This window comes from Temnothorax longispinosus, chromosome 10, assembly GCF_030848805.1.
Source record: "Temnothorax longispinosus isolate EJ_2023e chromosome 10, Tlon_JGU_v1, whole genome shotgun sequence".
In the NCBI taxonomy this organism is placed as follows: Eukaryota; Metazoa; Arthropoda; class Insecta; order Hymenoptera; family Formicidae; genus Temnothorax; species Temnothorax longispinosus.
Window position 1 is genome coordinate 17,924,463 of NC_092367.1, and position 27,931 is coordinate 17,952,393.

The 27,931-nt window shown below is 38.4% G+C and overlaps 4 protein-coding genes across 12 annotated transcripts in view; 1 reads left to right on the forward strand and 3 right to left on the reverse strand.

Annotated features, from left to right (window-relative positions):
* Positions 1 to 1,575: 1,575 nt before the first annotated feature.
* LOC139821084 (uncharacterized) lies at positions 1,576 to 11,403 on the reverse strand. Of its 6 annotated transcripts, XM_071791835.1 has the most exons (12): positions 10,579 to 11,403; positions 7,794 to 7,845; positions 7,544 to 7,715; positions 7,326 to 7,480; positions 7,020 to 7,097; positions 6,768 to 6,920; positions 6,267 to 6,428; positions 5,790 to 5,987; positions 5,182 to 5,365; positions 3,520 to 3,600; positions 3,325 to 3,383; positions 1,576 to 1,927 (listed from the first exon to the last, which is right to left on the reverse strand). In XM_071791835.1, exons 2-12 carry the CDS (start codon positions 7,818 to 7,820, stop codon positions 1,877 to 1,879), a joined length of 1,320 nt encoding a protein of 439 aa, XP_071647936.1. In that variant the 5' UTR covers positions 7,821 to 7,845; positions 10,579 to 11,403; the 3' UTR covers positions 1,576 to 1,876. The 6 variants fall into 6 exon arrangements, with proteins under 6 accessions (XP_071647936.1, XP_071647938.1, XP_071647933.1 ...); XM_071791837.1 differs by lacking the exon at positions 3,520 to 3,600; XM_071791832.1 differs by having other exon boundaries at positions 1,576 to 3,383.
* Positions 11,404 to 11,909: 506 nt separating this feature from the next.
* Positions 11,910 to 17,941, reverse strand: Eb1 (microtubule-associated protein RP/EB family member 1). Of its 4 annotated transcripts, none has more exons than XM_071791841.1 (7): positions 17,801 to 17,941; positions 16,252 to 16,537; positions 14,825 to 15,065; positions 14,346 to 14,393; positions 13,509 to 13,600; positions 13,253 to 13,411; positions 11,910 to 13,165 (listed from the first exon to the last, which is right to left on the reverse strand). In XM_071791841.1, the coding sequence occupies exons 2-7, from the start codon at positions 16,516 to 16,518 to the stop codon at positions 13,097 to 13,099; spliced, it is 876 nt and encodes a 291-aa protein (XP_071647942.1). In that variant the 5' UTR covers positions 16,519 to 16,537; positions 17,801 to 17,941; the 3' UTR covers positions 11,910 to 13,096. The 4 variants fall into 4 exon arrangements, with proteins under 4 accessions (XP_071647942.1, XP_071647941.1, XP_071647945.1 ...); XM_071791840.1 differs by lacking the exon at positions 17,801 to 17,941 and adding an exon at positions 17,109 to 17,262; XM_071791844.1 differs by lacking the exons at positions 14,346 to 14,393; positions 17,801 to 17,941 and adding an exon at positions 17,109 to 17,261.
* On the forward strand, positions 17,541 to 19,096 carry LOC139821088 (dynactin subunit 3). Its single transcript, XM_071791845.1, has 2 exons — positions 17,541 to 17,738; positions 17,855 to 19,096. Exons 1-2 carry the CDS (start codon positions 17,672 to 17,674, stop codon positions 18,430 to 18,432), a joined length of 645 nt encoding a protein of 214 aa, XP_071647946.1. The 5' UTR covers positions 17,541 to 17,671; the 3' UTR covers positions 18,433 to 19,096.
* LOC139821083 (uncharacterized) overlaps positions 18,629 to 27,931 on the reverse strand; it is a 39,075-nt gene continuing 29,772 nt past the window's right edge. The window contains exons 4-10 of the mRNA XM_071791831.1: positions 27,652 to 27,773; positions 21,982 to 27,498; positions 21,288 to 21,687; positions 20,553 to 20,972; positions 20,149 to 20,350; positions 19,876 to 20,055; positions 18,629 to 19,736 (exon numbers count right to left, since the gene is read on the reverse strand). Coding sequence (XP_071647932.1) covers positions 19,551 to 19,736; positions 19,876 to 20,055; positions 20,149 to 20,350; positions 20,553 to 20,972; positions 21,288 to 21,687; positions 21,982 to 27,498; positions 27,652 to 27,773 — 7,027 coding nt within the window. The 3' untranslated portion in view covers positions 18,629 to 19,550. The remainder of the gene's footprint in view (positions 19,737 to 19,875; positions 20,056 to 20,148; positions 20,351 to 20,552; positions 20,973 to 21,287; positions 21,688 to 21,981; positions 27,499 to 27,651; positions 27,774 to 27,931) is intronic.

The window sequence follows — 27,931 nt, forward strand, 5'->3', positions numbered from 1 at the left end:
CCGCAAATCATAACGTCGAAGGGGGGCCGAAATATAATCGAGTCTCATCGATCTCGAATGATGCAAGAGACTTACATTTGCATCGTTGTTTTTCCCTGCACTTATATATTTAAATTACATTTCCAAATAATTAATTTTTCTTTCTCATATATATAATCCAGTTATTATCGTGGGTTTATAGATTAAACAGTACAATAGCTTTTTATACGAATTAAATTTTAATATAATATTAATTAAAACACGATTCTCTCACATATACATTTTGTACACATAAATACAGAAAATATATGGATAAGTATGTATGTAGATTGCATATGTCCAAAATTCGATTCATTATTACGCACGTGTGCCATTTAATGATTAAAAGATAGAAAATATTTATCTTTCACTTGCAACTTCATAATCGCAAAAGAGAAAAAAGGAGAAAATTATATAGATTGCCGTATCTATCACGTGTAAAATGATTTTAAGATATTAATGTTCGATAGTGCATTGCCAGGCTGGGATTTTCTACTAGGCTGTGGTGACGCAGCGTAATTTCAGTAAACACATGCGCATTTTTATTATCATTATCGATATTATTTTCTAATTACGTTTTGGTTATTGTACAATCACCCAGTTTCATTCTCGTTGATCGATTCGATATCAATACAGTACATACGGATAACTGTAATTAAATTATCATCAGCTGGAGTGCATTCGGAAAAAATCGTAAAGATAAAAAAATGAAAATTTCAGATAACAATGTTATAAATGCATTGAATGAGAAACAGCGACTCTAGAGAGGTAGTAATCGGCCAATTGTTGTTGCTACTCGACAGTCAGTTGTATATCGTACAATTTGTTAATGACAAGAGACCCTCGAGGTGAAGTATCCGCGGCTTAACCGACAAGTGCTACCGAACGGAGCCCGCTACGAGTGCACTTGATAAAGTAACATCGTTTCCCTCACTATCTGTATTTATGTATTTATGCAGCGATTCGCACAGATAAGCCAATCTTCGCGTCACATAATATTAATTGCTGTAATTATCGCGAGAGACATCATCTTTGTGTTAAATAAATAAAAAATCGCGTTAAGCAACATTTGACGATAGAAAACATTTGTGGAAGAATAATAATGGCGGTCCACGATGATCAAGCGCGGAACGTTAGATACCGTTGTCGTGTGGTGTAACTTCTTCGTTAAATTTCCAGGACGCCGTGACACCGTTTATCTGTCCAGCACATCTATGACATATGGGTCTAATCTCCGCTTATCGCGGTTAAAGCGATAAGGGCGAGTTGTTGCGCATCGCAAAAATGGACGCGCTCGCGGTATCTCTAATAATTTTATGGAAAGGTGGGGTAAAGAAATTGCGAGCGCCGTATAAGCGTGTAAAAGATTGATATAATTTCGAGCGACGCAAAAATTTGTGTCTCGGAAGATAAGGGGTCGTAACGAGCTATCAATCATTTTTGCCCGGTATTGATTTAAAGTATTTTATCATCAGTTGCCGTTGAATATTGTGACTCTTATAATTAGTTGATATAATAATGAAATAATCGTTCAATAATCAACAAGAAGCGTGTTCGTACGGTTAAATAATTTATTATTGTAAGATCAACAGTATCTACATTTAATAATAATAATAATATAAAACGATTTTTGTTGTTAAGTATTATTATACATTTATGAGAAAGGAAGACATTATCATAATTTATTATAATATATCAATTAGAGGGGGGTTACACAGATATAAAAATTATACATTACATCGCTATTGATCTTCGCGCATATTTTGCATTTTGTTGATTAGAATAAAAATAATTAAAATTACAGACTCAAAATTACGAAATAATGTATCAGAGAATGAATAAGCGTACGTAATAGGAATTATTTTGCTTCTCCACATGTGATCATCATCGATTGAGAAATGCGATCGTTCTAAAAAGGAATGTGGACGATGGCGATAAATACTTATATTATATCGCAAAAAAAACATTTATAATTATAACTTAAATTAAAGGCTAAATTTAAAATGTTAGATGATAATGCATTAACTAGTGTGTAAAAGTATACTATGAATTTTCTTATTTTGCTTTGCGTAACAAAATATATTTAGAAGCGTTTTCTACATCTACCTTAACACGTATAGTCTTTCTGTTATAGTATAAAGAAAAAATCTAAAGTTTGCATATTATGCAAGATACAAATATGCGCGTCGATAAAAATTGAATTTTTGCTGATACCGATATATCGACCCATGACTTATATTATAAGACATAATAATCGTTGCTACAGATGTTATTATACATATAAATAAGTGAGTATATATGCAAAAAGAATCAGTTCAACAGCGTTCCGGAGATAACACGCAAACTTTAGCCATATTTTCGCACGCGCTGCATTTTGCACTACCGTATCGAAGAAACAACATATACAATTTATGATCACAATTACGTAATTGTCGAGACAGACACGATGTTTCGTCTAAATACGATAGTGCCCGCGTACTTTGAACGTACCGTCGTGATTTAGATGCAGTTACATCCGCTTGTTGGCTTGTCTACAAAGTTTCCATCGTAAAGCTTATCGCTGAACCGGATTCAGGAAAAAGATTGACTGTCTAAATGAGGAATAATCACACTACGCACACTTTGAAGTTGCGAATCGACGATAATCCAATTAATCATCTGGAATCATATCCCGATGATAAGTGCCCTTTTGGAGTAAAAGTGATGTAGAGCGATTCAGAAATAGCGTACGGATTAATTTTTCCTCTGTCACATTATGCAAATTATAATTTCATTATTATAGAAAGAAGCATGATTGCGTTAAAGTGAAAATGCGCGATATTGGACGACGTACTTTGGACCAGTTATACTTTGGACATAGTTCGGACAAAATCTTCCAGAAAGAAACGCAAGTGTTAAAAATTTGACGAAACATCTGTAAACATTTTAATTCGTCAAATAATTTTTCAGAATAATAATTGATAAGCGACTACGACGGAGGTCTTTTACAATCTCGACTTTTATTCGGATATGTGTCTTGATATCCTGATATCTTTGTTATATCTTGACGACTGCGACGGACAAATATCTTTCGTTCGAAATCATGTTTAATCTTCGACAATTGCGTAACTGTCAATGACGTTCGATACAGGCGTGATATTGTATCACCGATAGTGATCTTTTGTCTCAAAGGGAAGCTTTCGTTTCTTCTCTCCCTTCCCCTCCCTCTCATTCTATGTCTTTCTTTTTTGTTTTGCTTTTGTTAATTGATTATTTTTTTTTACGGTTGCCGTGACTCGTGCGCTTACCCTTATGGCATTTACTCACATTTGTACTGCGCTTCTGCATCACTGCACCATTGTTAGTTTCTCCGGGTGATTTCGATTCTATCAAAAAAAAAAAAATATATATATATATGTCGGTTTGTTGAGACGAGTAGATTCACATGCGATCTAAATAAGTTTGACGACATAGCTACGAAAAACGAACCAACGCGACGTATGCAAGTGCGTTTTGATGTACCTGAAATCGTTGATGCTGAGATGAAACGTGCTTCGCCATTGATAAACTCGTTTGTTTTTAAACTCTTTCTTGTGGTACATTCTAAACAATTGATAATTTGGATGTAATTGATTTTATTTATTTAATATACGATTATATGCGATATAATATTTATCACTGCGGTGGTCACCGGTAATCAACACCGAGTTTTCCGGTTACTAGTTCTTCCCAGTCTTACTATAACACTCATTGATGCCATCATGCATAAAGATAGATATTCAAAGCTACAAATATTACACGAACGCAAAATGTGCGCAGCATTACTGTAGCAGGATGTAACGTCTAATCACTAATGTCATAGGATTATCTCAAATGGATTTAATATTGCATAGGAATATTATAAAATGAAAAAAGAGATTTTGTTTATCGATTTTTATTTACGGTTTCAACATGATGAAGCACCTTTTTACGTTACAAGCGGAATCCAAAACGTACTAAATAAAACGTAATCGAATCGATGAATTCGAAATTCGATGATCTAATTAATTGAATAACAAGATTGCTAGATTTAATTTTAAAGGATTCTTTCTTCTGGAGATATCTTAAATAATACGTTTATCAACACGAACGAATTCAATGTAAAGAGGAGAACAATTCCATTCATGAAAAAGTAGCAACAACTACAAATGACAAAATTAGAAAGTCGTATTAAGATGTACACGATTATGCACTAAAGACCGGCAAAATTTTTGTATCGAAATATATAATTACAATTATTGTGTATCATAGCATTCATAGCGATCTTGTTTTCTCTGATTATAATTACAATGTTTTTGTTGGTGCTAGCGATATATATTTTGTACAAAATTCGAATTAAGTGTAATTACATTTTTTATATCCATTTTATTTATAATTATTTAAATTTCTCTAAGTAATTTGCAGTAAACGATCGATTAAATAAACACAATCGACGTAGGATCCAGTAGCATTTTGCATGATGCGGGAAAATAGTATTACTTTCTAGAGCCAAAAACGTTCAAAATATAGGTACCTTTAACTCAAACGTAGAATTGAGTTATTTCTTTGATTGATTTACTGCTATTATATTTCACGATCGTCTATGTCCAGGAAACGAATAAAATAATTTAAATAATTTAAATAATTTAGTAACAAGAGTTATCATTTTTTTCAATGAAAACTCTTAAGTGTGTCGAAAATCAATATTGCGTATAATCGCATATATCAAAAAAATATTGTATATAAAACAATATCTAAAATAATATTATGTACAAATTAATATCGCATATATCGTAAATATAATAACACGTGTAATATAAATAGCCTCGTAGATTGCAGATGTTTACATGTTTCACGATTTAATCGTTAATAATGTTAACGACCATTAGTAATATTAATACGAACCCATTGACGCAACAATTCAATGCACATATATTCGTCGCATATCCTTAAAGCTATTGAATGATATACTTGATCAGAAGTTAGAAAGCAATTTCAACAATGCGAGCAAATGGAAATTCAGGGCGACGTAAACGAAAGCAAATGCACATGCAGCGAATGCACAAGCGCGTGTAGGAGGAGTGTAATATAGCGAAAATCTAGCTCGAGAGCCAGGTCGAGAGATCGCAGCCACAGGAGATGCAAAACGCGTTGAGAATCACTTACGTTCGGCGACCGAGGATTCCTTCGGCGCGTCGCTGTCCGAGCTGATCGGCGAGTAGAAGGTCGGATCGCCTTCCTGACTGGATCTGTCGGGCGTATAACACTCGGGCGAGTCGATAGTGTCGATACCCTGCGAAATCGCGAGGCGTTCTTCTACCTTATCGCGGCTCTCCTTGGCCGACGATCTCTAAATACGTTGAACAAGTTCGTTGAACATTTACGTGTTGCGTAAAGAATCGATCCTAAAGTACCGTCAACGTTCCTCGATGTCGATTCCGTTCCGCTCTCGTATCGCGCGAAAAATTCGCGTAGGACATATTTCATATACATAAATATACAAGGATATAAAATTTTGCTGTTTTTAATTGCTTTCGTTGCGTTGTGTTATTAGCGTTTCGCTCTGTTTGACGGAATAGCTGAAATACAGTACGGCAGAATTCATTAAAGAATTTATTAACGCAAAGGTATCGCGCGTCTACTTCGCTTGTGTATGCGCTTGCTCGTTTAGAGCGTAAATCTCGAGTGAACGCGAGGCAGCCACGTGTGTCGACTTCTTTTATTCCTTATTCTTCATAAAGACAATCCTAAAGGGCATTTTTCGAGGTGTTTACCTTCTCGCAATCCAGCTCGACGGTTTCCTCCTGGGGAGCTGGTGCGGAAGTCTGCTCGGCATTCAGAAACCGCTCGATATTGGTTTTGAGGAACTTTTTAGCGTCTTCTTGGACGTCGTGAACCTCAGTCGGAGACACGTTGCCGTCGTCGCTGTTCTCGTCGCTGCTCGTGTCGCTCGAAAAGCCGCATTTGGCCGGCTGAAAAGATAGCGAAAACGTGGCCAGATAAATATTCCCTATCGTGCAAAAGCACATACATGTGCAACATTGGAACTAAAAATATAAATGAAGCGAGCGCGGCGTATCGTCGAAGCAGCTGCGGGCTATCTGTCGCAGAAGGGTCAAGTCACAGAGTTTTCTTCGAATCCGCAAATTGATTGTAAACGTGAAACTCCGCTTGAATCGACTACGAATTTAATGATAGCGTCCAGGATGAGAAAATGAATATCAGATGACATATGATACTTGGTCACTCACATCGAAATCCTCATCGCCCTCGCTATTCTCCAAAGCAAGTCGATCGATCTTCTCATTCAGAGTCTCCTTCTTCTCCTCTTTCTCCGATTCGCTCGATGAGTCTTTTAATTTTGCTGTAGACTCCGTCGATTCCGTCACTGATTTTTCTTCTAATGCCGTTACCTTGAATCGAATATTTTATTAGTTTCAATATAACAAAGATAATTCTTAAAACAGAGTTTCAACGAATAAATTCACATTTACGATTATCTTAGATACTTGTCTCTCGAGATTTTTAATAATAGATACGCACAGATGAATCCGCCGAAAGATATTAATCTGTAGAATAAACATTTAGAAACACAAAATACATGCCAACAAGAGAGCACTCGAAATACTCGGAGAAAGAATAGATCACGATATTTTTAGATAATTATACAATAAAAAAATGCAATTAAACATACGTGATTTATATTTATAATATATAAAGTGTAAGATCAATAACGAATGCGTTCTACTTACTGGATCGGGATCGAGGACGCTACTAACGTGAATTTTGGTGGGCGGTGGTGACAGAGAAGGTTTGGATGCATCCAGGCAGGATAAGCTCGACAAAGTCAGCCGAATGGACTTGATCAGAGCCTTCTTAGCCTCGTTGATTGACGATCTCTTGTCCTACACCCACCATCGAGACTATTATCGTGCTAATTTTATTATCTTTCTACAGTCGTTGCATTCGCTACATTTCACCGACAAACAAAACGCGCGTCTTACCTTCGTCTCGTATCTCTCTTTCGTTCCTTTGTTCATTCCTTTGTTTAGATACCTGCGACATATCTGCACGAATTTTACCTGCCGAAAAAGTGAATTACAATGAGAGGATTATAAAAGAGGATTAGAACGAGTTGGAAGAATGCGCGCGCTAATAAAATAAACACTTAACGAATTCTAAAACCGCTCGTGTTTTATAATGGAAAAATCAACGTGATATAAAGTTTGTTTCCGCCGATCTTTATTTTTTTTTTAACTAACACGACAATGTTAATGTTAAATGTGTAATTTATGTAAAGATGAACGTACCATTCCGCTCGGCGTGATTTCAGGGTAACACAATATGTAACCACCTATATTCAGTGTCGCTCTGATCACCCGCAGCAGCACTAAACTCGGCAAGAACAAGAGCCATGGCAACGGTCTCACGAGTTCCGGTTTTCCCGAGTCTTTCCGGTTCTCGTCTGAAATAACGATCAAGCTCGGTCACCGAGAAAACTATTTTTCGTCGTTAAAACCATTCGTACCTCCTCTGACTTCCTGCCTAGGTAGACTCCATTCCGCACATTTCTCTACAACCCACAGGAAATTATCCATAAGTCTCAGCGCTGTTTGGCCCAATCTGCTTTGCACCACGATTGACTGCAGCAATTTCAGTTCAATCCAAATACAATTCTCTTGCGGTGTCTCGTCGACTGCCTAACGACACGAGTGAACAATATAATTTGCTCGTTCACCGGGATATATTTCTACAGAATATAATTTTCGAATGCTTACTGTCTTTGACGAACTTGCCATGGCCATGTTTATGTCGGAAGTAAATCAACACCTAGAAAGATATTTGAGCCAGCGTAAATCGGCTTGTTTGCGTTAATTATCGATTTAATTCTAAGGCGACTACAGCGCTTTTTTTTATTATAAGTGTATTTTTCTTTTATGGAAAATGTATAGTTATTCAGAGATTGTTGATAATAGCGTTGTTTCAATCATTTCTGATGCTATACCGTTTGTTTTCCATCAACTATAAGCGAATGTTTAATAAGATTCAGATGTGAAGATTTTCCGTAAAATGTGAATGCTCGCGTGCCACGGGATTTCTGCAATGGATCCGAGTAATGTTTATACGGAGACAGTAAGCTGATGATCCGCTGATAGTCCACGATCAGAGGACATGAATAAAATTTTCCCTCATTAAGTCTTAATGACTCAAGTTAAGTCCTAATGACTCAGAAATGCAAAATAGACAATGAAGAAAGCGACGATGATAATATTATTATCAGGAAGGCACGACCTCGGCTTATCAGGGCGGAACGCCAAAAGAAATTCCAATAACGGCGTATTTTCGTCGCTAAAACATAATATGCACTCGATCACTGACAGACTAATTTAGATCGCCGAAAAATATTCAGAAGTTATGTTTTATGGATTTTATCACGCGGCATTTTAATCTATACCGCGCAGTTTCTCTTGGAACATTCGTATATACCTATATGTTACACCATAGTGATATATATTTCCAGCAATTCTTATGATTTCATCAAAACAAAATTGATTTTTAATTTACAAATGTATTACAAAGCACCGCAAAAGAATATACTTAAGAATAATTAAGTTGAGACTCAAGTTATTTTAATGCTTGCAATTTTAAAGCATGTCATTTTAATCGTCGGATAAATTTATGTATACGTGCCGATTTATTTACAGATGGGATAGAATTTGTTGTAAACTTACAGACGAAGACGGTCTTCGCTAAATGTCCACGAGATATGCTGATGCAATTTAATCTATCTCGATTTTATAAAATTGAGCACGTCAACTTAAAAATCCTCGCCAGAAAAATGCCGCGTGCGTGATATACAAGTGCAAATGATATACAAGTAAAAATAATGTAGGTACTGACTAAGCTTTATCAACATTTTTCTCGTATATAACATTTTTTAATTTAACCGATAATGACAAATGTAGTTTTCCTCTCGCAAGTCAAATGAATGACTAAACGATATTGATAGGGCATTATAGAATAATTTGTCGCAATGAATGGTGAAAACATTTAGGAAGTTACGTGTACGTTAAAACAAACAAAATGTTTATTTAATTGTATAATTTTAATTTGTTCTGAATCCCAATAGTCTATCTATGAAATTAATTACATAAAATGGACCGACAAATGGAATATATGTATAATAATTTAATATATTGACTAATATGGGCATGTAATAATTTAACGGATTGATTAATAGTTAGACTTTAATCACAGAGTCGATGTGTTGTAATATAACTTGAACTTTAAATTAGCGAAGTGTCGATATTATTAACAGACGCAATTAAAACTTGTATTCGCTTTAAATATTTAATGTTCCAAGATATGATCTGAGAGCAAAGTTTACAAATTGGAGACACGCGATTAATAACATGACATCTTATACATAGTATCCGTGAAATTTTATTCGGTTGTACTTTCCTTGACTTCGGAAGTCCATGGTCAAATAACATCTTAGGCAACAGTTTACATTACACATGCCGAGTGATAATTAAGAATTGTCTGTGCGATGTCTAGTAAAAATCTAACTATCCTCTTACTCACTCGTTTACATCGTGACCACGATAACGGAGTTACTCGTCGTCACGATGTTTGTCTTTTTCGGCTTTTATCGTGTTTTTGTTTGATTCGTGTAGTAGGTCCTCTTGACCGTCAAATCTTGTGCCGCCTATCGGCACAATATAAAAGAAATAATTTTTTTTTCCGTTGAACACACACAGTGAGCGTGGTGTCTGTACACACGCGCGAGTAATCCAGGAGAATGTGAAATCTTTCAGCTGTATTATTTCAACCGCTTTGAACAGATCGAGCCGCCGATTGCATAAATTACATATAATAGCATAATTGGTTATTATTCTTCAAAGTGTATCTAACGTTACTAAGTTGCGTATTTTTAGAGGAAAAAATTACGTAAAAATTATTATTATTCAGGTAGTGAATTGTTTGTAAGTGCCTTCTAAGGCATTCTCTTATTATATTTGCAATTATGTTATTTGATCACCAACAACAGTGATGAATTTTCTTGCAAACGCAACAATTATCTGAGAGAAATTGCTACGGCATAAATAGTAAAAATAAAAATTAATCGTGGCTGCAAATCGTTTATCTCTTCTTCGTCGATAAATTAACTAGCGCTGGAATTCGTGTCGAAACACATCATTATTTGTCAAAATCTAACACACTGTTGACTCTACTAGATAATTCAATACGAGTGTTTAGAATGTTTGGGTCAGAAAGGACAGACTTTGAAATAGCATCATATCACTGTTCAATACATAAATTTCCAATTAATATCGCGAAGCTATTTATCTACAAATCACAGAAAGTCTTATTAAACAATCGACTCTTTCAGTTTTATAAAAATTGGTAGATATAATCTTTCTTAATACATCGAATAACATCATAATCTGTTTAAAGCGCAGAATAATAGAAAATTTTTCCACCAGTTATTGATAAAGCTTCTTCGGTATACGAAGCATGATTTTTGTAGCCTACCTGTCTTTAAACTTTAACTTGAATTACCTCTCGTTGCGAATACAAAGACTGGATAGAGAACTATCGCTGCTACTGCTACTGACTGTAATCTTCGTCGCAATCACGTGCTGTAACGTCCTAGAACCGTGTCCTTTGCGATCGCTAGCTGTACTCTTGGATGAGTACTCAATCACGCGCGAACGGAGCCGACACTTTCGTGACTGCGAGATGTTGAGCGCGAACTGAGAAAGCAGAAGTTTCACGGACAGTAACGTAACAACGATCGAGAGCGTGTAAGCGGCGCCTTACATATATGTATATAAGAGTCCGCAGCGATTTTTGGGGTCCCGAGAAGAGAATCAAGCCTGTGAAACGCGGCGATGTATTTCTTCGCGCTAGATCGCATGCGAGCTAGTTAATAGAAATGCGTCACGCAACATACATTTCTAACAAAATATTTCGAAGAAACGCATCATCTGTCGCAAGCAGCTTAAAAAAATTAAACTCAATCTACTGACAGAAAAGTATCACAGAAATGTTTCGGCTGATCAATTATTTACTTAAAATATATTTATACTGATATTTTTTTAATTTTTAAAGTACTATTTATAAATCTTTGAAGCGCACATTAACGAGATTTACAATCGCATCGTTTATCTTCATTAACATATCTACTTTGCACTCTTAATATACATCTTGCAATGATATATGAAAAAATTTTGCGTCATTTATTACGTCAGTGCTCATCAAAATTAATTTTTTACAGCGGATAATTTATTTGATAGATAGCTTTGCTTTTTATACGGTTTTATTTAATTCTACTATGATTTATACGATTGTAACTTAACTTTATTCAAGACGTCTCTCTCTATCTTTTTTTTCTCGTGAATTTAAATTAAAAGCGGTCGATTTAAAAATTACTTTAATTTAAATTAAAAGATTATAATTTCAGATATTATCAGTCTTGCATAAAGTATTTCGTCACATAAGAGGATTCAAAAATAATCCGCATTTTAGTCGATTTTATTAAACGTTTATTATATCGGCATTAAAATTTTAAATTTTGAAGCACATATGCGCGCATACAGAGCAATGAAAAGAGCGCAAGCCAAACTGTATCCTTCTTCTTCGCTGGAACTTAAAGACGCAGCACGTAGTGTAAATTACATCCTAGACAATTATTTCACGATGATTGACGCTTTTCGCTTAAATTAATTCGATTATGACGCATCTACAATCAATGTTGATCTCGACAGTCGAAACTAATAATATTGAAAGCACACAACATGCCAAAAACACGTAAGCGTTTACAAAACGTCTACATGCCGTAATCCTTTCGCTCGTTGTCCCTCTCACTCGTCTGCTCTCGGAACGTATAATTTTATAAACTTTTTTTTTTTTTTTACGAAAGTGAAACATAGTGTCGCAATCGACGGTATTCCTACAATATAATTTAAGAAACAGTTCGCATTTACTCGTGCGATTCTGAGTATTTTTACATCAAATTCACCGCGTTTTAAGGCCATCATATCCCGAGAGACTGTCATGGAGATGCAAACATAATCATTTATTTTCTAAAATCGATTTGTACGGGATAAACATTAATAGATGAATCTTTCAATATAACTTTAGTCTAACTTTAGTCTTTCACATCTTTGTAATTCAATAATCGAGTGTATAAGCGTACCATTTTGTCTCGCAATCTGCCTTCACGAAGCGCACACTGTCTAATTTATTGAAATCAAAATATCTTGACGCTATGCATGTTTGGTTTGTGTCTCTACGAATATGTTGTGTAGTAGCTTCTATGATAGAATGTCAAAGCGGAATTGAATCTTAACATTATGTATCCAAATTATATCTCGCTGACAATGAAAACTTACTTCACACGAAACCATGAGTGCATCGGGCATATTGCACATAGAAAACGAGTGGAAACAGATTGAGCGGCTTTCGACCGAGCTTCTCAGTAGGATTAATATTTCAGATGACTCCAAATAGATTTCATAATACAAAATTGTTGACGGGAGCTTCGTGATTCATTATCGATACAAACTTAATACAATTACAAACAAAACACTCACGCATTTAAAAAAAGTGTAGTTAACGTAACTCGCTACGTAACAGTACGGATGTAGATAACATTGATAGGTATCGGTATCCATAAATTGTCGAGGCAATTCGAGAGCCATTGGTCTTCGGAACTCTACCATTTTAACGCTATAAGGAATTGTAATAATTTGTGATGGATTACTAGTTGACTTTCTTCTTCTAATTTCCATCATTTCTCTCCTTTCGTCAACGGCCAATAAAGAACAAGTTATTCAAGTGCACTACTCAACTTAAATCTATTCTAATATAGTGCGAATCTTAATGATTTCGGTGAACTTTATTAACAAAACGTATGCACAATCGGCGTTAAAACTGTTGAATTTGCTCATGTAAAATAGCTTATATAATAATTATGCAAGGGATAGTGATACTGGCTCACAGGCATGGTAAACTGAAACGCACTTGGATAATTTGCTGTCGTTCATTTCGATTACACATCGGTAAATAAAAAAGGTTAATATTCCTCCTCATCGTCGGGCGCAAGTCCGTCGCCTTCCAATTCTTCGGGTGGCGCAAAACCATCCTGAAAAGAAAAGATAGATAGAGATATTACTTGAGGCATTTATCCGAAGGGAAAGAATTGCAAACTTATTATAAAAATAAAAATTACCTCTGTTGCATAAAGGACTTCTAAAATTTTCTGTATAATAGGTGGTGGATCGCCGCCGTTGTCGCAATCTTGGCACATGACTTCTATGTCACGTAATTTTCCGAAGTAGAAATCTCTCTCCTTTTCCAGACCTTCGACTGACATTTTCAGTTCAACCAACTGAAACATTGCATTAATTTTTATTAAGAGATAATACATAGAAAAAAAAAACATTTATTGCCATAAATATCTTTTGAATAAAATGTATGTATAATACCTGTGCACTAAGTTCCTCAATTTTTCCGTTATCGCCACGGTTGCCGACTGTGGTTTTGGGTGGCGCACGGTACGGCGGCTGAACTTTATTTACTAGATAAAAGAAATATATAATGCTTTAAAATATCATGTTGAAAAATCATTAAGTAATTATGTATACTTCTGCAATATAAATTAGAATAATTTGTAACTTGTGTAGAAATTAACAAAGCTACCTAAACATGTAAATATACAAGCTATTTTGCGACAAGCAAAACAATGCATGCAGAAATATGGTTCAAAATCATGCACAACATGTGTATTTTACAATCATAACAAATTGGGGAAATGTATTATGGAAATATTTATATATATAAATGAAATCTTTGCATTATGTAATAAAAGAAAATCGCAAGGCAAGTGTTCCTAAGAAATAAAAAAAATGATAGGTTCTCATATTACGTATTAACTTGTAGAATAATGTGTATTGACAAATTTTGATAGCGATTATAGACTAATGTTGATACAGACGATTATCATAAATTAGTGGAAGCTATAATACTTGCATCAGAGTGAGGGAACAATATATTGTGACTACATATCTCATTCTCATAATTATGTGTTCACTGAAATTTTGCCTGTCTTAATTATGTTCTCATGTACTGCGATAATCAGTATTAATGAAGTTACCACTCAGACATTGTAATCAGTGAATACAGAAACTACTAGGAACACACACATAATTTACTCTATACTTTCCTTCATATACCTCAGTATTTAAAATATATACGGAGCTAGAGAAGCAAAATATAAGTGACGAGAGTTACAGTTAAAAACAAAAAGAGATATTGAATTTCACCTAAAATGTTTGTACTATCTGCACGCATGGTAGATGGTTGTCCCTCACCTAAAGGCAAATTTCATTTCAAGTTATTGAGGACATATTATGCAATAACCCATAATTGAAACTCCTGTTGAAATATTTAGCAACGGGGAAGTAAATTCAGTTCCCATGTCACGGATTATAAAGTTATAGTATAAATTTTTGATCTGTTTAATCTCCCTACCGACTTGATATTTACTTTGTAATCATTACCTTGCCTGCTGCAGTAAGGTCAGCCAAATTTTCATAACGGATCAAAGGATAATCAAGCAATCAAGTCATTGTCAATTATTGATTAGTACAAAATCTGTGTTAACGTACAAGTTTCAAATTGTACTTGTAAAAAGGCTATATATATATCTCTCTCTATAATATCAGATCTCACTCTCTTTTTTTAAATGGTGTTAAAACTCAAATTTCTTTATGTCAAAAAGTAAAGTCATTAAATGATGTACCAGTAGTACGAGGAGCCGGTTTAGCTGAATTTACTGTGTCACGTGGAGAAGCACGTTTCATGTTAGAACCACCACGAGGTGCATTACTTCCGCCACTACCCATAGGCTCCCCTCCTCGCATAGCAAGCGCATCGTACGGCTCCGCTCCCGAGTAGTTTGCATCAAAGAATTTCTTGAACCATTGCAAAAACTCAAAGTTGTCTTGGAACCTGCCTTTCACCAGCCTATCAATTGGCACAATCTGCAAAGGAGGAGTGGAACACGTGTGCAACAAAAGAAAATAAAACAAAATTAAATACAAACGAATTTTGAATAAACTTGTATATTAAAATTAACCGGTTTTAACACTAGAAAATAACATTACTTTATGACACACTATTAAAAATAAGCAGCTCTAGAACTCTTCCTATCGCTCTGCAGTAAATCTAACAGTAAATCAGGATAAGTGCGGAGGCAACATTTAACATCCTAATCTATGTATACTTGGGAAAATTATCTCAACGATACATATCCAAAGATTTATATATAAATATATGCAACAAATTTCAGTACATCTCCCATAGATCAGATCGATTTAGACGAGTTAAAAATGTTCATATCTCTATGATGTGGAAAATTGAAGAGTGCGTGTAACGTGAAGTATGTGTGTTTGCATGTAACATTGTAAAAAAAATAGCTTGTAACACGTTTATGCACATAGACTAAAAGTAACGTGATGATCGAAACAAATCGAGATACAATACTATTGCAATATAAATTGCATGTGCATGTGCATGTACACGTGTAGGATGATTCTATCCAAATATCTCTCTAAAAAAAAAACATACAACAGCATGCAAGAAGCGACCGTGTAAAATCGAGATCTGCAACAATATACCCTGTTGCTGCCGCGGAACGATGTTACGTTGCTGTATCTGTCTTTGTTGGATTTGCGGTTGTTTCGATTGCGGCGGCAACGGTACCAACTGAGGATTCGACAAAGTGTGCGTCCCGTCCACGCCGGAACCTAGCGGTATGCAGCCGCGCGCGTCGTAAGCGTCATATTCACGCCCATCGTAATTTGCGTCGAAAAACTTTTTGAACCACTGTAGAAACTCAAAGTTATCTTGAAAGCGCCCTTTTATCAGCTTGTCCACTGGTATTACCTGAACCATTTCCATCACGGTCGTATCATTACGATTTTTCATCCAGCCTTGCGTAAAGTTACGCTATTACACGCGGGACAATGTCGATTTTTTTTTCTTTAGATCTTGAAGCAACGTCGCAGTTTATATATCACGCGTAACGCAACGGCTTACCTTTTAATATTTCTCTAAAAATCATCTTTATTCTTATGGATAAATGTGTCTTGCCACATTATTTTACTGTCTTTAAAGCGATTTGATCAGAGATAGCGAGGGAGAAGAGAATAGTCTGCTTGCCCTTACCTTGTCCACGTTCATCTTTTTGAAGCCACCTTGGAGAATTTTGAAATTCTGTATATATTCGTGCTCCAGATTAGTCTTGAACTTGACCCTTTTCAAGGGTACACTGCCGGGGAAGAGCATGTCCATGAACTGACAATAGACCGCACCGGTGCACAGCTCCTCGATCTTGGTGAACGAGGATTGCAGGCAGTCATTTACCCACGCGAGCATGTCGTGACGACTTAGATTGTCGGATGTCATATTTGTGGCGTACACGTTTACAGCCATGTTGCTGCGTTTGCTTTAACTGAAAAGTACAGAATAACAGATTAGAATTTCAAGTGTTGGCGATATTTTGGCGATGCCGAGGGACGCAATAACAAGACGGCGAGCGTTAGACGCGACGCGTTCATCAGTTTCGAGATCGGGAGATTCGCTATCACGATTATTGTCGGCTTCCGGCGACCGGGACCGGAGGAAGGACAAAACCGCGGGATTGCACCGCGACTCCGGTATAAATAAAGTCGGCGGGCGGGATCGTGGGCAATAACCGAGGCGGTGCGGCACGCCAGGAATCGCCGTCCCGCTGGATATCCGGACGACCGAACTCCAGGATATCCTGAGACGGACGGCATTCCATTCGCTTTTTTTGGGGGGAAGAGGCGAGGAAGGGGGGTACGAAACTGTCGCGGTCGACATATTCGGCATTCTTTATTCCTCGTGCGCCCGCGATTCCGGCCCGCGCGAGACCGCCGCTCTCCCGGGGCGGCCTCGCGCCACCGCCCCGCACGCCCGGGGTTAGTCCGCCGCGTCCGGGCGGGGTACCTAGCGACGGCCAGCCGTCGGCCCGGCCGCCGCGACTTCCACGCACGACTTACCCGAGGATCGCGAAAACACGGTTAACACGCCGCGGGAGTGGTTCCGTGGTTCACGGCACGCAGATGACAAATGTGCACTAGATCGTTCAAACACGCATACAACGGAAACTGGTAACGGTTGCTTCGAGCGCGATTGGCCGGCGTGGCGGCACGGAGCACGCGAGAGAGTAGATGTGAGAGAGGAGCAGAGAGGAGAGAGGCCATCCCGGTGATCGTCTAGGGCCCAGGGCCAGGGGGCGGGCCGGGCGGGGAAACGCGAATGTCACCAGAAAGCCCTTTCCCTAGGCCGACTAGTGACGAGAGAACGCCGCAGGGGCGCAGGCTTACATATAACCTCCAAACGCTTCTGTCAAATTCACCGTTCTAACCGAGGGAACGAGGGGATTGTTTTTTACGTGGATTTCTCTCGACACAAGTAGGTGATCTGTGAGTCTCGAATACTGACGTTTTACCGTGTAATTTAGGAAAAATTTCCGCAAATTAAGTATTTTGCATCCTCCGCCGTTTTAATGTTTACTGAAAACAGCTGTACGTTAAAATACTGTCAGTAGACAATCTAATTAATGCGATTTATTCTTTCAAACAAATTTAATCGATCACCGAAGAATTTTACTTCCACAAACAGCAGAGGTAAATTTCAAGGATAGTGAAGATTTCCGAATAATTGACATATACTCTCTTCTGACACTCACCTGCTTGCTGTATTTCAATGACAGTCCGTGCAAAGGTCTGTTTTCGTATTTTAGCCCGTGAAATGTCGGCCGTCAAATTGCTAGAAGACAGAATCGCCAATTTGGAGAAGCAAGTGTACGGGCTTGGCAAAATGATGAGCGTCGACGACCCAGCACCGCCAAACGCCGTTGTCGACCGACTCGCCGATGTCAATTCGTTAATCAGCTCGGCATTGTCAGGCAGGGAAAAACCGAACGCGGTTATCAAGCGTCTGCCGGAGTTAAATGGCTACTTGGAGCCCACTTCCGAAGAGATTGATATGCCCGCGAGTGCTAAAGCGCAGTTGTTGTTGACAATGGAACCAGAGATCCTGGAGAATCACAAGTTGTTAACCAAAGTGCAGGAACTCGCGCCTGTGTTGGAGTCAGAACGTATCAAAGACTCGCCCGAGTTGAACAACACATTCAACAAGATATCGCTGTCGTATCTCGAAGCTTACAAGGATTCCAAAGAGCTGAGCGCTCACGTACACGAGCTGCTATCTAAGTATAACGCGGTTATAAATAGTATATCGGAATCGTTAATTATTTTAGATAATGCGGTTACAGCCGCAGAAGTAGCAGCTAAGCCGAAAAAGCAAGCAGATGATTAACGAAATAATTATTCGGTCCATTTAAATATATCAGTTAATTTATATCGTGTTTTAATACAAGTTAATATTTTTCAATTTCTGCTTCAATTTCGTATAGTGCAAATTCACTTTTAATCGCTTATCTTTTAACTTATTTATTATAGAAAATTGTTTTAGAAGCGAGTTGGTCAGGGTAAGGGAAAGAAAATATCTCAGGCCTGTGTAAAATACATTTATTTACCAGTTTTACTTGAAATATAAAAATACGCATTCATCAGTGACTACGTATATATGTAAACATACTTTACTGTTTAATCTCTATAACAATGCATTTTATTAAAAAATAGTCATATATTATATACATTTATCCTATCTATTATCTAGTTCTATCCACGGTTCATTTCAGAAATCCTTATTTAGGATCTCTGAGACAAACTGTTGATTCATATTTAATGGGACATGCATATGTATCGGTCTCTCATATTAAATAATTACCTTGTAATTGGTGTACATAAAGTGAACTAGAAATATTTAAAATATCACAAAAATATTATTTTTAATTCGATTCGGGCGACAGCAAATTTCGTGTAAATATAGTAATAAGTAGGAATTTTGAATATGTAGGAATGTAAAAAATTCATCTTTAAGAGACCCGTTACACTAATAAATTCTTAATACCACATTATTCATAATAAACAATTACTTTATACAGTATTTACATATTGTTTCCTTAATTATAAGTCGATATAATTTTGTGATCTTTGATTCTTATAACAAATTCTCGTACGGAATTTAAGTGCTCTCTCTTCGATCTGTCGTCTTACAATAGCACTTAAGCTTTTCTCATGACAGTTTATCGCTGACGCGACGTTCGAGAATTATTCAAGTACCTTTCGTGCTGTCAATAGGAACATTAAAATTAGAAAAAGAGGAAAGATACGAAAATGTGTACGACTTTTAAGATCAAAGAAAATTAGGGAGGTCTGTCTTAAATTTTTGTTCTTCTGTCGTAGTTTCTTTTTATATATATATAGAATCACGATCTCTTTTTTCTAGCTTATTAAAATTGCGATTCGCTTGTCTATCATGAAGTATCGGTTTCTTATATACTTCGAGAAAATTGATATAATAATAATGATTTAGCTTTGCATTCGCAAAGCTGGCACTGTTTCGCGCAACCATGAGAGCGCTGGTTCCAAGCTCGAGTAAATTGCTGGATGACCCCTCGAACATCTGCTATGATGACTTAGTAAACCCTGGATTTCCCATCTTTCCGAAGTACCCTGTGATTCACTGGCACACATCAGTGGCGCCCCTTCGTCATTCTAAAAACACAAATTGATTTATTTATCATTAATATAGTACTTATAATTTGGTTGTTATTAATATTACGATTTTCAAATAATTTTCGATGTATCGGGCGCATCATAAGTATTTGCATATTTTTTGTAGCGTTAAACTTACGTAACAAGGGCCTTTATCCGTGCAAATATCGTGTTCCGTGATAAATCCTGCATAATGACTCGTGGCGTTACATTTATCGGAATTATTCGTCGGAACAGGCAAGAATTTTAGATATTGCTGCAAATTCATTTCCCCGTTCATAAGGAATCCCCATCCTGCCGTCACGCAAATCTGCCTCGGCTGAAAATCGCGTTCGAGATCAGAAAATGCGTTATTAAGCAATAATTAACTATGCGCAACCTTATTAGAGTAGTAATTTAATCGAAAGTATACCTGAATAGGCTGTTTGGGAAGACATACGGCGCTAACGTTTGTGGAAAATATTAATGGCTCTCCTAATTCGATCAGGGCGATGTCATTATTGTACAGGAACTGATTATATTTCACTTGAGGATAAGGCACGATATTCTTAACGGTGTGCCCTTTCAGCATATTTTCACCGGTAAAAAGTTGCCATTCGCTCTTCTCCTTGTGTCTATAGGACCAAGTGTATAAAAAATCATGTTATATATTAACGTTACAACGTCTTGTATATTATGTCAAAAGTGAAATATTCCATTTTATAAATCGGAGCAAAATTATAAGATTAAGAAATATAAAAGCGTTTTTAATCGAATCTTAGTTATGGTTTACCCTTTCGTAAATAAATTCATACATTCATTTCTATATCAAATTACCTGTAGATACAGGAATAACTGGCTAGAGCGTGCATAGGACTGAGTATACTGGCTGTACAAGCAGTTCCTCCTTCCGTTTCCTTCAACAGAGCCACGCTGGACCATTGCTCATGGTTGGCTGGAGTCCCATCTGCCGATCTCGCGGTCGGCTCCTCGGCATAGTGCAGACCGCAAGTGAACTCCTGGCACGACACTTGCACCACCTTGTCCGACACGCAGAATCCCATGTCCTCTAAATTCGTGACTAGCGGCAGGCGATAATTAGGGTTTGTCTTCAGTCTTAGAACTTTCTGGCTTCTGTCCCACGCGAACGACTCGATTGTCTCGTCGGATCCAGCGAATCCCAAAGCCTGACAATAGGAATCGCTGAATTCTTCGCTCCACCCGTCCGAGCAGACTAGATAGTCGCTATCGTGTTGTCTGAATATAAAAATTTACATTTCTTTTATACAACATTAATGCAAAGTAATATAAAATACTTATTGCTAATTTTAAGGATATTTATTTTTATTGTTTTTTTTTATGTTCTCATGGATTTTCCTTTTTATCTACATGAAATTATTATGTATAAATATTCATTAATTAATTTCGGTTTGTTAAAAAGAATTATATTTTTTTATGATTATTTGCAGCTACTTTCTAATGAAATACGTTGTTGACCCGCGGTTTCGAGCTCACAAAGATAATGAAATTAGGGAGATAAATTAGGAGATTGTATATATTCGGTGTATATACCTTATCTTCAAAAATGGCACGCGATTAGTCAATTCGCTCTCCGTGTTGCCATCCGTTTCCGCATCAGTGAGATTTCTGTCTGCAGTAGCATTGGCGATTAGGCAACCCCATTCGTCCGAATAATCCGGGCAATTCTCGGTGCCGTCGCAGACTTGGACCCGGGGGATGCATCCACCGTTTTGACACTTAAATTGATCCACGGCACAGTCGCATAGCTTCTCGTCTTCCCCGTTAACGCAATCGGCAACTCCGTTGCAACGCCACGCTTGCGGGATGCACCACTTCTCCGTTGGGCAGAGAAATTCGTTGTTCCCGCAGTTTTCCGCGCAATTGTATTCGTCCTGATGTCCTTCGCAGTCGGGCCGACCATTGCATTGCCACAATCCCGGAATGCATCTTCCTGCAATCGGGAATTTTCATAATCCCATCTAGATTTTGATAAGAATTATTGCATATTTGATATCTCAATCATTGATATTTGTCAAGTTTCACAATTCATTAGCGATAGGCTTAAGACTCATTGAATCACACTTCACGTACATGATAAAAATCTGGAGGTGAGATATCGTTCGAAATTAAAAAGCTCTTGAAAGTCTTAATGGATGATTAGACATTCGAACTTTATTACTCGTCATTATCACTCCATTGTTGTACTCGCGTATCGTTTCGCACATTAATTGTACTCGACACTTACCGTTCGGACACCTGAACTCGTCAGACTGACACCGCCAGTTCTCGCAGTCGTGCTCGTCGCTGCCATCGTCGCAATCCGCGATCTTGTTGCAGACGAGGTGCCTCTTCAGGCACTGTCCGTTGGCGCAGCGGAAATTACCCGGACAACCTTCCGCCTCGCAGTTCAACTCATCCGAACCGTCGGAACAGTCGTTCTCGGAGTCGCATTTGGCGGATTGTGGTACGCAATACGCACCGTTCCTAGACGTTCCATTGACGCATTGAAATTGGCCTGTGGTGCATTTCGAGAAGATCCCAGGAGACGAAGTTCCTGAAGGACTGCTGGCGATAGCGGTGGTACTCTCGACCTTTACGTCCAACGGTGAAGTTCGCGCGGTCGTGATCGGCTCTTCCGTAACGCGATCCCCTTTCGTTTCCTCGAAATCGCTGAATAATTGATCAGAGAAAAAGGTGTCGTCTTGCCCAGCCGTTTCATTCGCGTTGGCACGACCTTCGACCGTCGTCTCGTTCGCAGCTGTCTTTTTCGTATCGCCCGGTACGATCATGGGACGAGTATTTCGCATGATTACGTAGGGCTCCGTGACTGGTACCGAGTCTATTATCTCTTCCGACACGGGTATGAAGCTGGGATAATTCTTAGGCTTCGTCTCTGCGACCGCGCCTCTATTTTCGCTTCTGTCCATGCTCCCCGTAGCTTTCCATTTCGATATAGGCAGGATGTTGCCTTCTTTGTCGGCCACGGTGAACCTGGGTACATTCGGGTCTATGTCCGAGCTTACCACGCTGTCGCTCAGTTCTTCGTCTCGGTTTTCAGGGGTGACTGGAGATATCGGCTGCTCCGTTTGGGAAAGAATGGTCGAATCGGACCTTTCCGTTAAAACGTTATCTTCATTCTGATCCTCCAGGCTCAGATCTTTCTCCTTTTTGTACTTGTACTTGTCGAATCCCTTTTTATCGATCGGTTTCTTCTTGCTTTCCGGACTCTTTTCCAGCGGTATCACCCTGAGCGCCTCTTCAGACAGCTCCGAGTCAAGCGATATCGGTCTCGGCGGAATCGTGGTGAACAACATTCTGTAATTTACCATGGGTTGCGTGTCGTCTAGCACTTCCGTGACCGGTCTAACGTCTTCCGTAGTGGTGACATCATTAGGCATAGGCGAGGTTCCTTCTACGCCACTTGCAATATATTTTTCTGTGGTCATCATAGGAGTAGTCTCAATCTTTGCGCTTTCCGTCGCACTCCCAATTTCCCGCCCGTTTTCATCATATTCTATTCTCCGGCCAGATCCTAAGCTTACGTTACTCTCGTATATCGTTGTCGCCGCCATGCTTCTTTCCGACGTGCTATTCGTATCCGTCATTAAATCGCTCGGGGTGACAGCATTCTCTTTCTCGGCCTCGCTCTTGCTCGTCTCGTCATCAACATCGTCCGTTGAAATTGTTTTGTCAGTAATTTTCTTGTCTTTCATTTTCTTGTCTTCACTCGACATCTCTTCACTCAACGTTGTCGTTAACATGTCGCTCTCCGTCGTTTGCAGCTCCTCGGGCAAGATCGGGATCTGAGCTGTGGTTTTAGTCTCCAGCGTGGTTGGAGTCGTTGTAATCTGCGCTGCTGTAACAGCTTCTTTCTCGTCGGATTGGCTGACGTTCGGCGCTTCCGTATTGTTCTCCTCATGTTTGCCGTCATCGATTACGGTAGTGATTTCAACCTTGTCGGTTCCTATCGTCGTGGATATTTCCTGTTGGATTTCTATAGGCAATACGGGTTCTTGAGTAGTCATTCTACCATCTTCCATCTGGTTGTCCACAGCGTCTTCCGTCTTCGTAATCATCGGATTTTGTGTCGTATCGGAAGCTATCTTCTCGATCGTCGCATTCTTTTTCTTTACGACATCGAATGTAGTTAGCGACGGATCGTTATAAGGAACTTTTACAGAGTCAACATTCTTCAAAACCGCTTTCTTGGAAGACTCGATGACTTTAATCGGAATGCCGGTATCGTGTCGGTATTCCTTCGACAAGGTTTCATCCGTAATGTCGTTGTAGTGATCTTCGACAGCATTTTCTTCTGGTTTCTCTGAGCTGGCCACACTGCTTTCTATCGCGATACCTCCAACTTCTTTTTCTACTTTCTTTCCGGCAGAAGTTACATCGACAGGAGGCTTCGTTTTCTTATCTATAGGTTGTATTGTAGTTTGAGAAATTGAATCTACTGATTTATCTTTTATCGTCAATGGAATCACTTTCAACTCTTCGTCATTATCTTCGGAGAAACCGCTGCTTTTCTGATCTGTAATGTCTTCTGTTCCGTCATTGTCAACTGATTTCGTAGAACTATTTTGATGTAACACGTTCAAAATTTTATATTCTGTATCATTGATAATTTTGCTGGCACTTTTGTCATTTATTGAATGTGAACTAACGTCATTCAATAAATCTTTGGTTTCAGTTTCGTTCATTCTGCCTGCATTATTACGTATTGATGGCCGATGTGTTATAACATCATCGATGTGAGTTTCGAAAGGATTAGGAACGTCTTGCTCGTCCTTGTCTAAGCGTGGCGCTTTCTTCATGCTTTCCTTTTCTTTATGAACGTCCGGTAAGAATGGTGACATATCCTCAACCGGTCGATCGTCGGACTTTCCTGCGGAATGATCTACGGAATTTTCTGGGAATATCGCCGGATGAAGGGGATGACTTGTCGAATGTTCTTGAATTTCGTCAGGGCGTCTATTATTGCTCGTATGAGCGATAGCCTCATCAGAACGCATTGTAGATGAACCGATCGAAGTTGTATTTTCTGCAGATTTTTTCACGTTTACGTCTTCGTTAACCATGACCCCGTTCTTCAATTCCGTCGTCGAGTTTTCTGCTTTCAGAGTTCTGTTTGTGGCTTGTTCCGGAATGAGTTGCGGAATTATCGCGTGTATCTCTATCGGTTGCTGCTCGGATTTCGGTATCAGCATGATATGTTCGTCGTCCGCCGATTTCACGATAGGTTCCCTCAATGGCTCGACATTGTGGGCAAAGTTTTTCGGTATTTTAGGAAAGATCGTTGTCGGCATATGTTCGATGACATTTTTCTCATTCGAATCTGGTGTATTTGGTTGTAATGCGGGTTCGGGCACGTGTTCTTCCCGGTACCCAGGTATTGGCTGAGTGAGCATGTCAGTTGGAGTAGTTTCTGGTATCGTCGTAGTTGTTTCGCGTACTTTAGTATTATATGTTTCTGGATTCCTATTACTTACGCCATTTATCTCTATTGTATGGAAATATCCTGTCGATGAATACCTGTCATTTGTGGATTTAGTAGTCAATTCGATTTTTTCTTCTATTGATGTGACCGGCAAAGTAGTTGCCGCAGTAGTTGAAATAGGCTGTTTAAAAATGTCTAAGCTAGTGCCCGATTTTTGTTCGATTGTTAAATCGCGTTCACCGGTCGTAGAATTTTCACTCTGAATATTACTTAAATTTGCATCAAAATTCATTTCTGTTGTAAAATCACTTTCTTTAGTTTCCTGAAGACCAGGATTTTGTGTGAATTGCTCCGCGACTAATTTCTCACGATTCTCAGGTTTGACTGATGCAACATTTACACTATCATTCTGTTTTAAATCTCTATAATTTAAAGTAGTAAGACCGGCATCGGTGATTGCACTTTCAGTAATTTCGTCCTTGTTCGTAGGCTGTATCGTCGTTATTTCCATTTTAGTTTCCACATTATCATTAATATTTACAGATTTATTTGTAGATGTTAAAGGTATCACTTGTAAGGATGAATTATCATCTGTTAGAGTTTCGTTAGACTTTACAATTGTGGTCAAAGTTTCGTCATTTTTGGAATTGTTACTTTTATTTATTAAATTGATAAGAGATTTAGGCACATCAGTCGTACCAGCATCGTCTAAAAGTGATGTTTGTGTAGGAGATTCAGTAGACGCATCGTCATGAGACATCGATTTAACAGTGAATTCAGATTGATTAGGTATTTCAGTTTTTGACTCTAAATACGATTCTGTTGTCGTCAGATGGTGCGTCTCCATTTTTGACTTTACCTCACTGTCTGTTTCGTCGACAGTAGTTGCTGATTCTGTGACAGGCATTGATTTTGTATTAGGGTCTTTTTCAGTAATAGCTTCTGCTTCAACAGTAGATTCGATTTCAGGAGCAATTTCTGATTTTGCAGTTGGCTCTAGTTCAGAAGCAGAGTTTGACTTGGCATCGGATTTCGTTATAGCTGTAGGTTCCGGTTTAACAGTGAGCTCTGATTGAGTAGTTACTTCTGGTGGAATAGTAGGTTCTGGCTCAGCACCAGGTTCTGGCTCAGCACTAGGTTCTGGTTCAGCACTAGGTTCTGGCTCAGCACTAGGTTCTGGCTCAGCACTAGGTTCTGGCTCAGCATTAGGTTCTGGCTCAGCATTAGGTTCTGGTTCAGCAGTGGATTCTGGCTCAGAAGAAGGCTCCGGTTCAACAGTAGCATGCTCTTGTTCAAAAATAGGGGTAGTAAATGGTTCTACAGTAAATAATGGTTTAATGGACGACTTTGCTTCAGTGGTGGTTTCGATTGAATGATGAGAATGTTCATGATTCCAGTGAGAATTATCATTCTCGGAAACGTGTTTCGTCGTTGGAGTAGATTCGGACTGCTGTTCTATTGACACGTGCTCAGGTTGCTCAGGATGAACGTGTTCTGTTTTAGGTTTCGATGTCGATGTGTCCGTTTCCGCTGAATTTGTCTTGAAGTCCGTATTTTCCCAAGTATTGGGATGTCTAGGTTCGAAGTCTACCGCGCCTGGATCTCTACTTCTACCCTGAAAATCATTAACTGGTTCCGTGCTGGATTGTGGCATTACGTCGTCCATTTCGACGTTACTTAAATCGCTATCGTCCACACAAGTTTTTCCATCATGATGCAACCTTTCTCCTGAATTGCATATACATGTGAATGTACCAGCGGGGTAATCATATTTACAATTTCCGGTGCATCCGAGATTACCGTATTCACATTGATCGATAAGTTTTCCTACGTGAAGCCTGTTCAAATGATACTGTCCGATCATATTACCATTTTTTCGTAATACATCCTCGATATATTCCTGACTTTCTTCAGGAGCATTTCGAGGTGGATGACTTATTCTGAATTTTATTTCACCTTCCTTATTGATGTCGTATACTTTGATTACAGACGTGCTGCCCGTTTGTCGAAGAATGTTGCCTAGATGTTCCTCTATCTCGGCGCTTACTTGTCTGTACACTCGCGATTTGATATCGCTAAAATCGTCATTCCAATCAAAGTCATCTAGTCGTAAAGTTCCATCCAAAGCATCCGGTACAATATCGAATAGCGTTTCGTCAGTTGTATGCCACGGTGGGAAAGTCGAGGTTAAAGGTGGTGGACTTAACGGTGGATCCTTCACATATTCTTGACTTCCAGCCGTCTGCACTTCGTTAAGTTGACGAGTATTACTTTCGTTTACATTCTCCAAGGGTTCTGCTTTTTGCGTTGGGAATACACCAGCTGAAATAAAGACACAATTTTTATTTCGGAGAGAATTTTATTTTATATTTAAAAAGTCTAATTTATTAAAATATTTTTATTGCATTATGGAATAAAGCATATGTTTTACAGAAATAAAATAGAATTAAGAGAGAATGAGAGAAGCCGTCTTACTTGCGGCTAAAATTGCGATGATCACGGCGATCACTATGACCAACAGCGCCATTCCCCAGGCCATTCTTCTCCAGTACGAATTTCTCGATCTCTTGTCCTTCGTGACGTAAAGTTTCTCGCCTCTGCAACACAATTTTGTTGCTACATAGAGACACTGTGAATTTACTGCATGTAAATGTCTTTCTTGTCCTAAACCCAAAAAGCGTATTTTATACAGCGCGTGTAACGCGATTCCTAGCAACCTTCGTCAATGACCAGCTAATTGGATTAGAAGCTTCCT

Coding starts and splice junctions, on each gene's coding strand:
- LOC139821084 (XM_071791832.1), bottom strand. CDS start 7,820: ATGGCCATGGCAAGTTCGTCAAAGACA. Junction 6,921..7,019: donor AAGAGAGATACGAGACGAAG/GTAAGACGCGCG, acceptor TGGTGGGTGTAG/GACAAGAGATCGTCAATCAA. Junction 3,601..5,181: donor GGAATCCTCGGTCGCCGAAC/GTAAGTGATTCT, acceptor TCAATTGTTTAG/AATGTACCACAAGAAAGAGT.
- Eb1 (XM_071791841.1), bottom strand. CDS start 16,518: ATGGCTGTAAACGTGTACGCCACAAATATGACATCCGACAATCTAAGT. Junction 14,394..14,824: donor ACCGGCTCCTCGTACTACTG/GTACATCATTTA, acceptor ATTTGCCTTTAG/GTGAGGGACAACCATCTACC. Junction 13,601..14,345: donor AGATAGTACAAACATTTTAG/GTGAAATTCAAT, acceptor TCTTTTATCTAG/TAAATAAAGTTCAGCCGCCG.
- LOC139821088 (XM_071791845.1), top strand. CDS start 17,672: ATGCGATTTATTCTTTCAAACAAATTTAATCGATCACCGAAGAATTTT. Junction 17,739..17,854: donor TACTTCCACAAACAGCAGAG/GTAAATTTCAAG, acceptor TTCGTATTTTAG/CCCGTGAAATGTCGGCCGTC.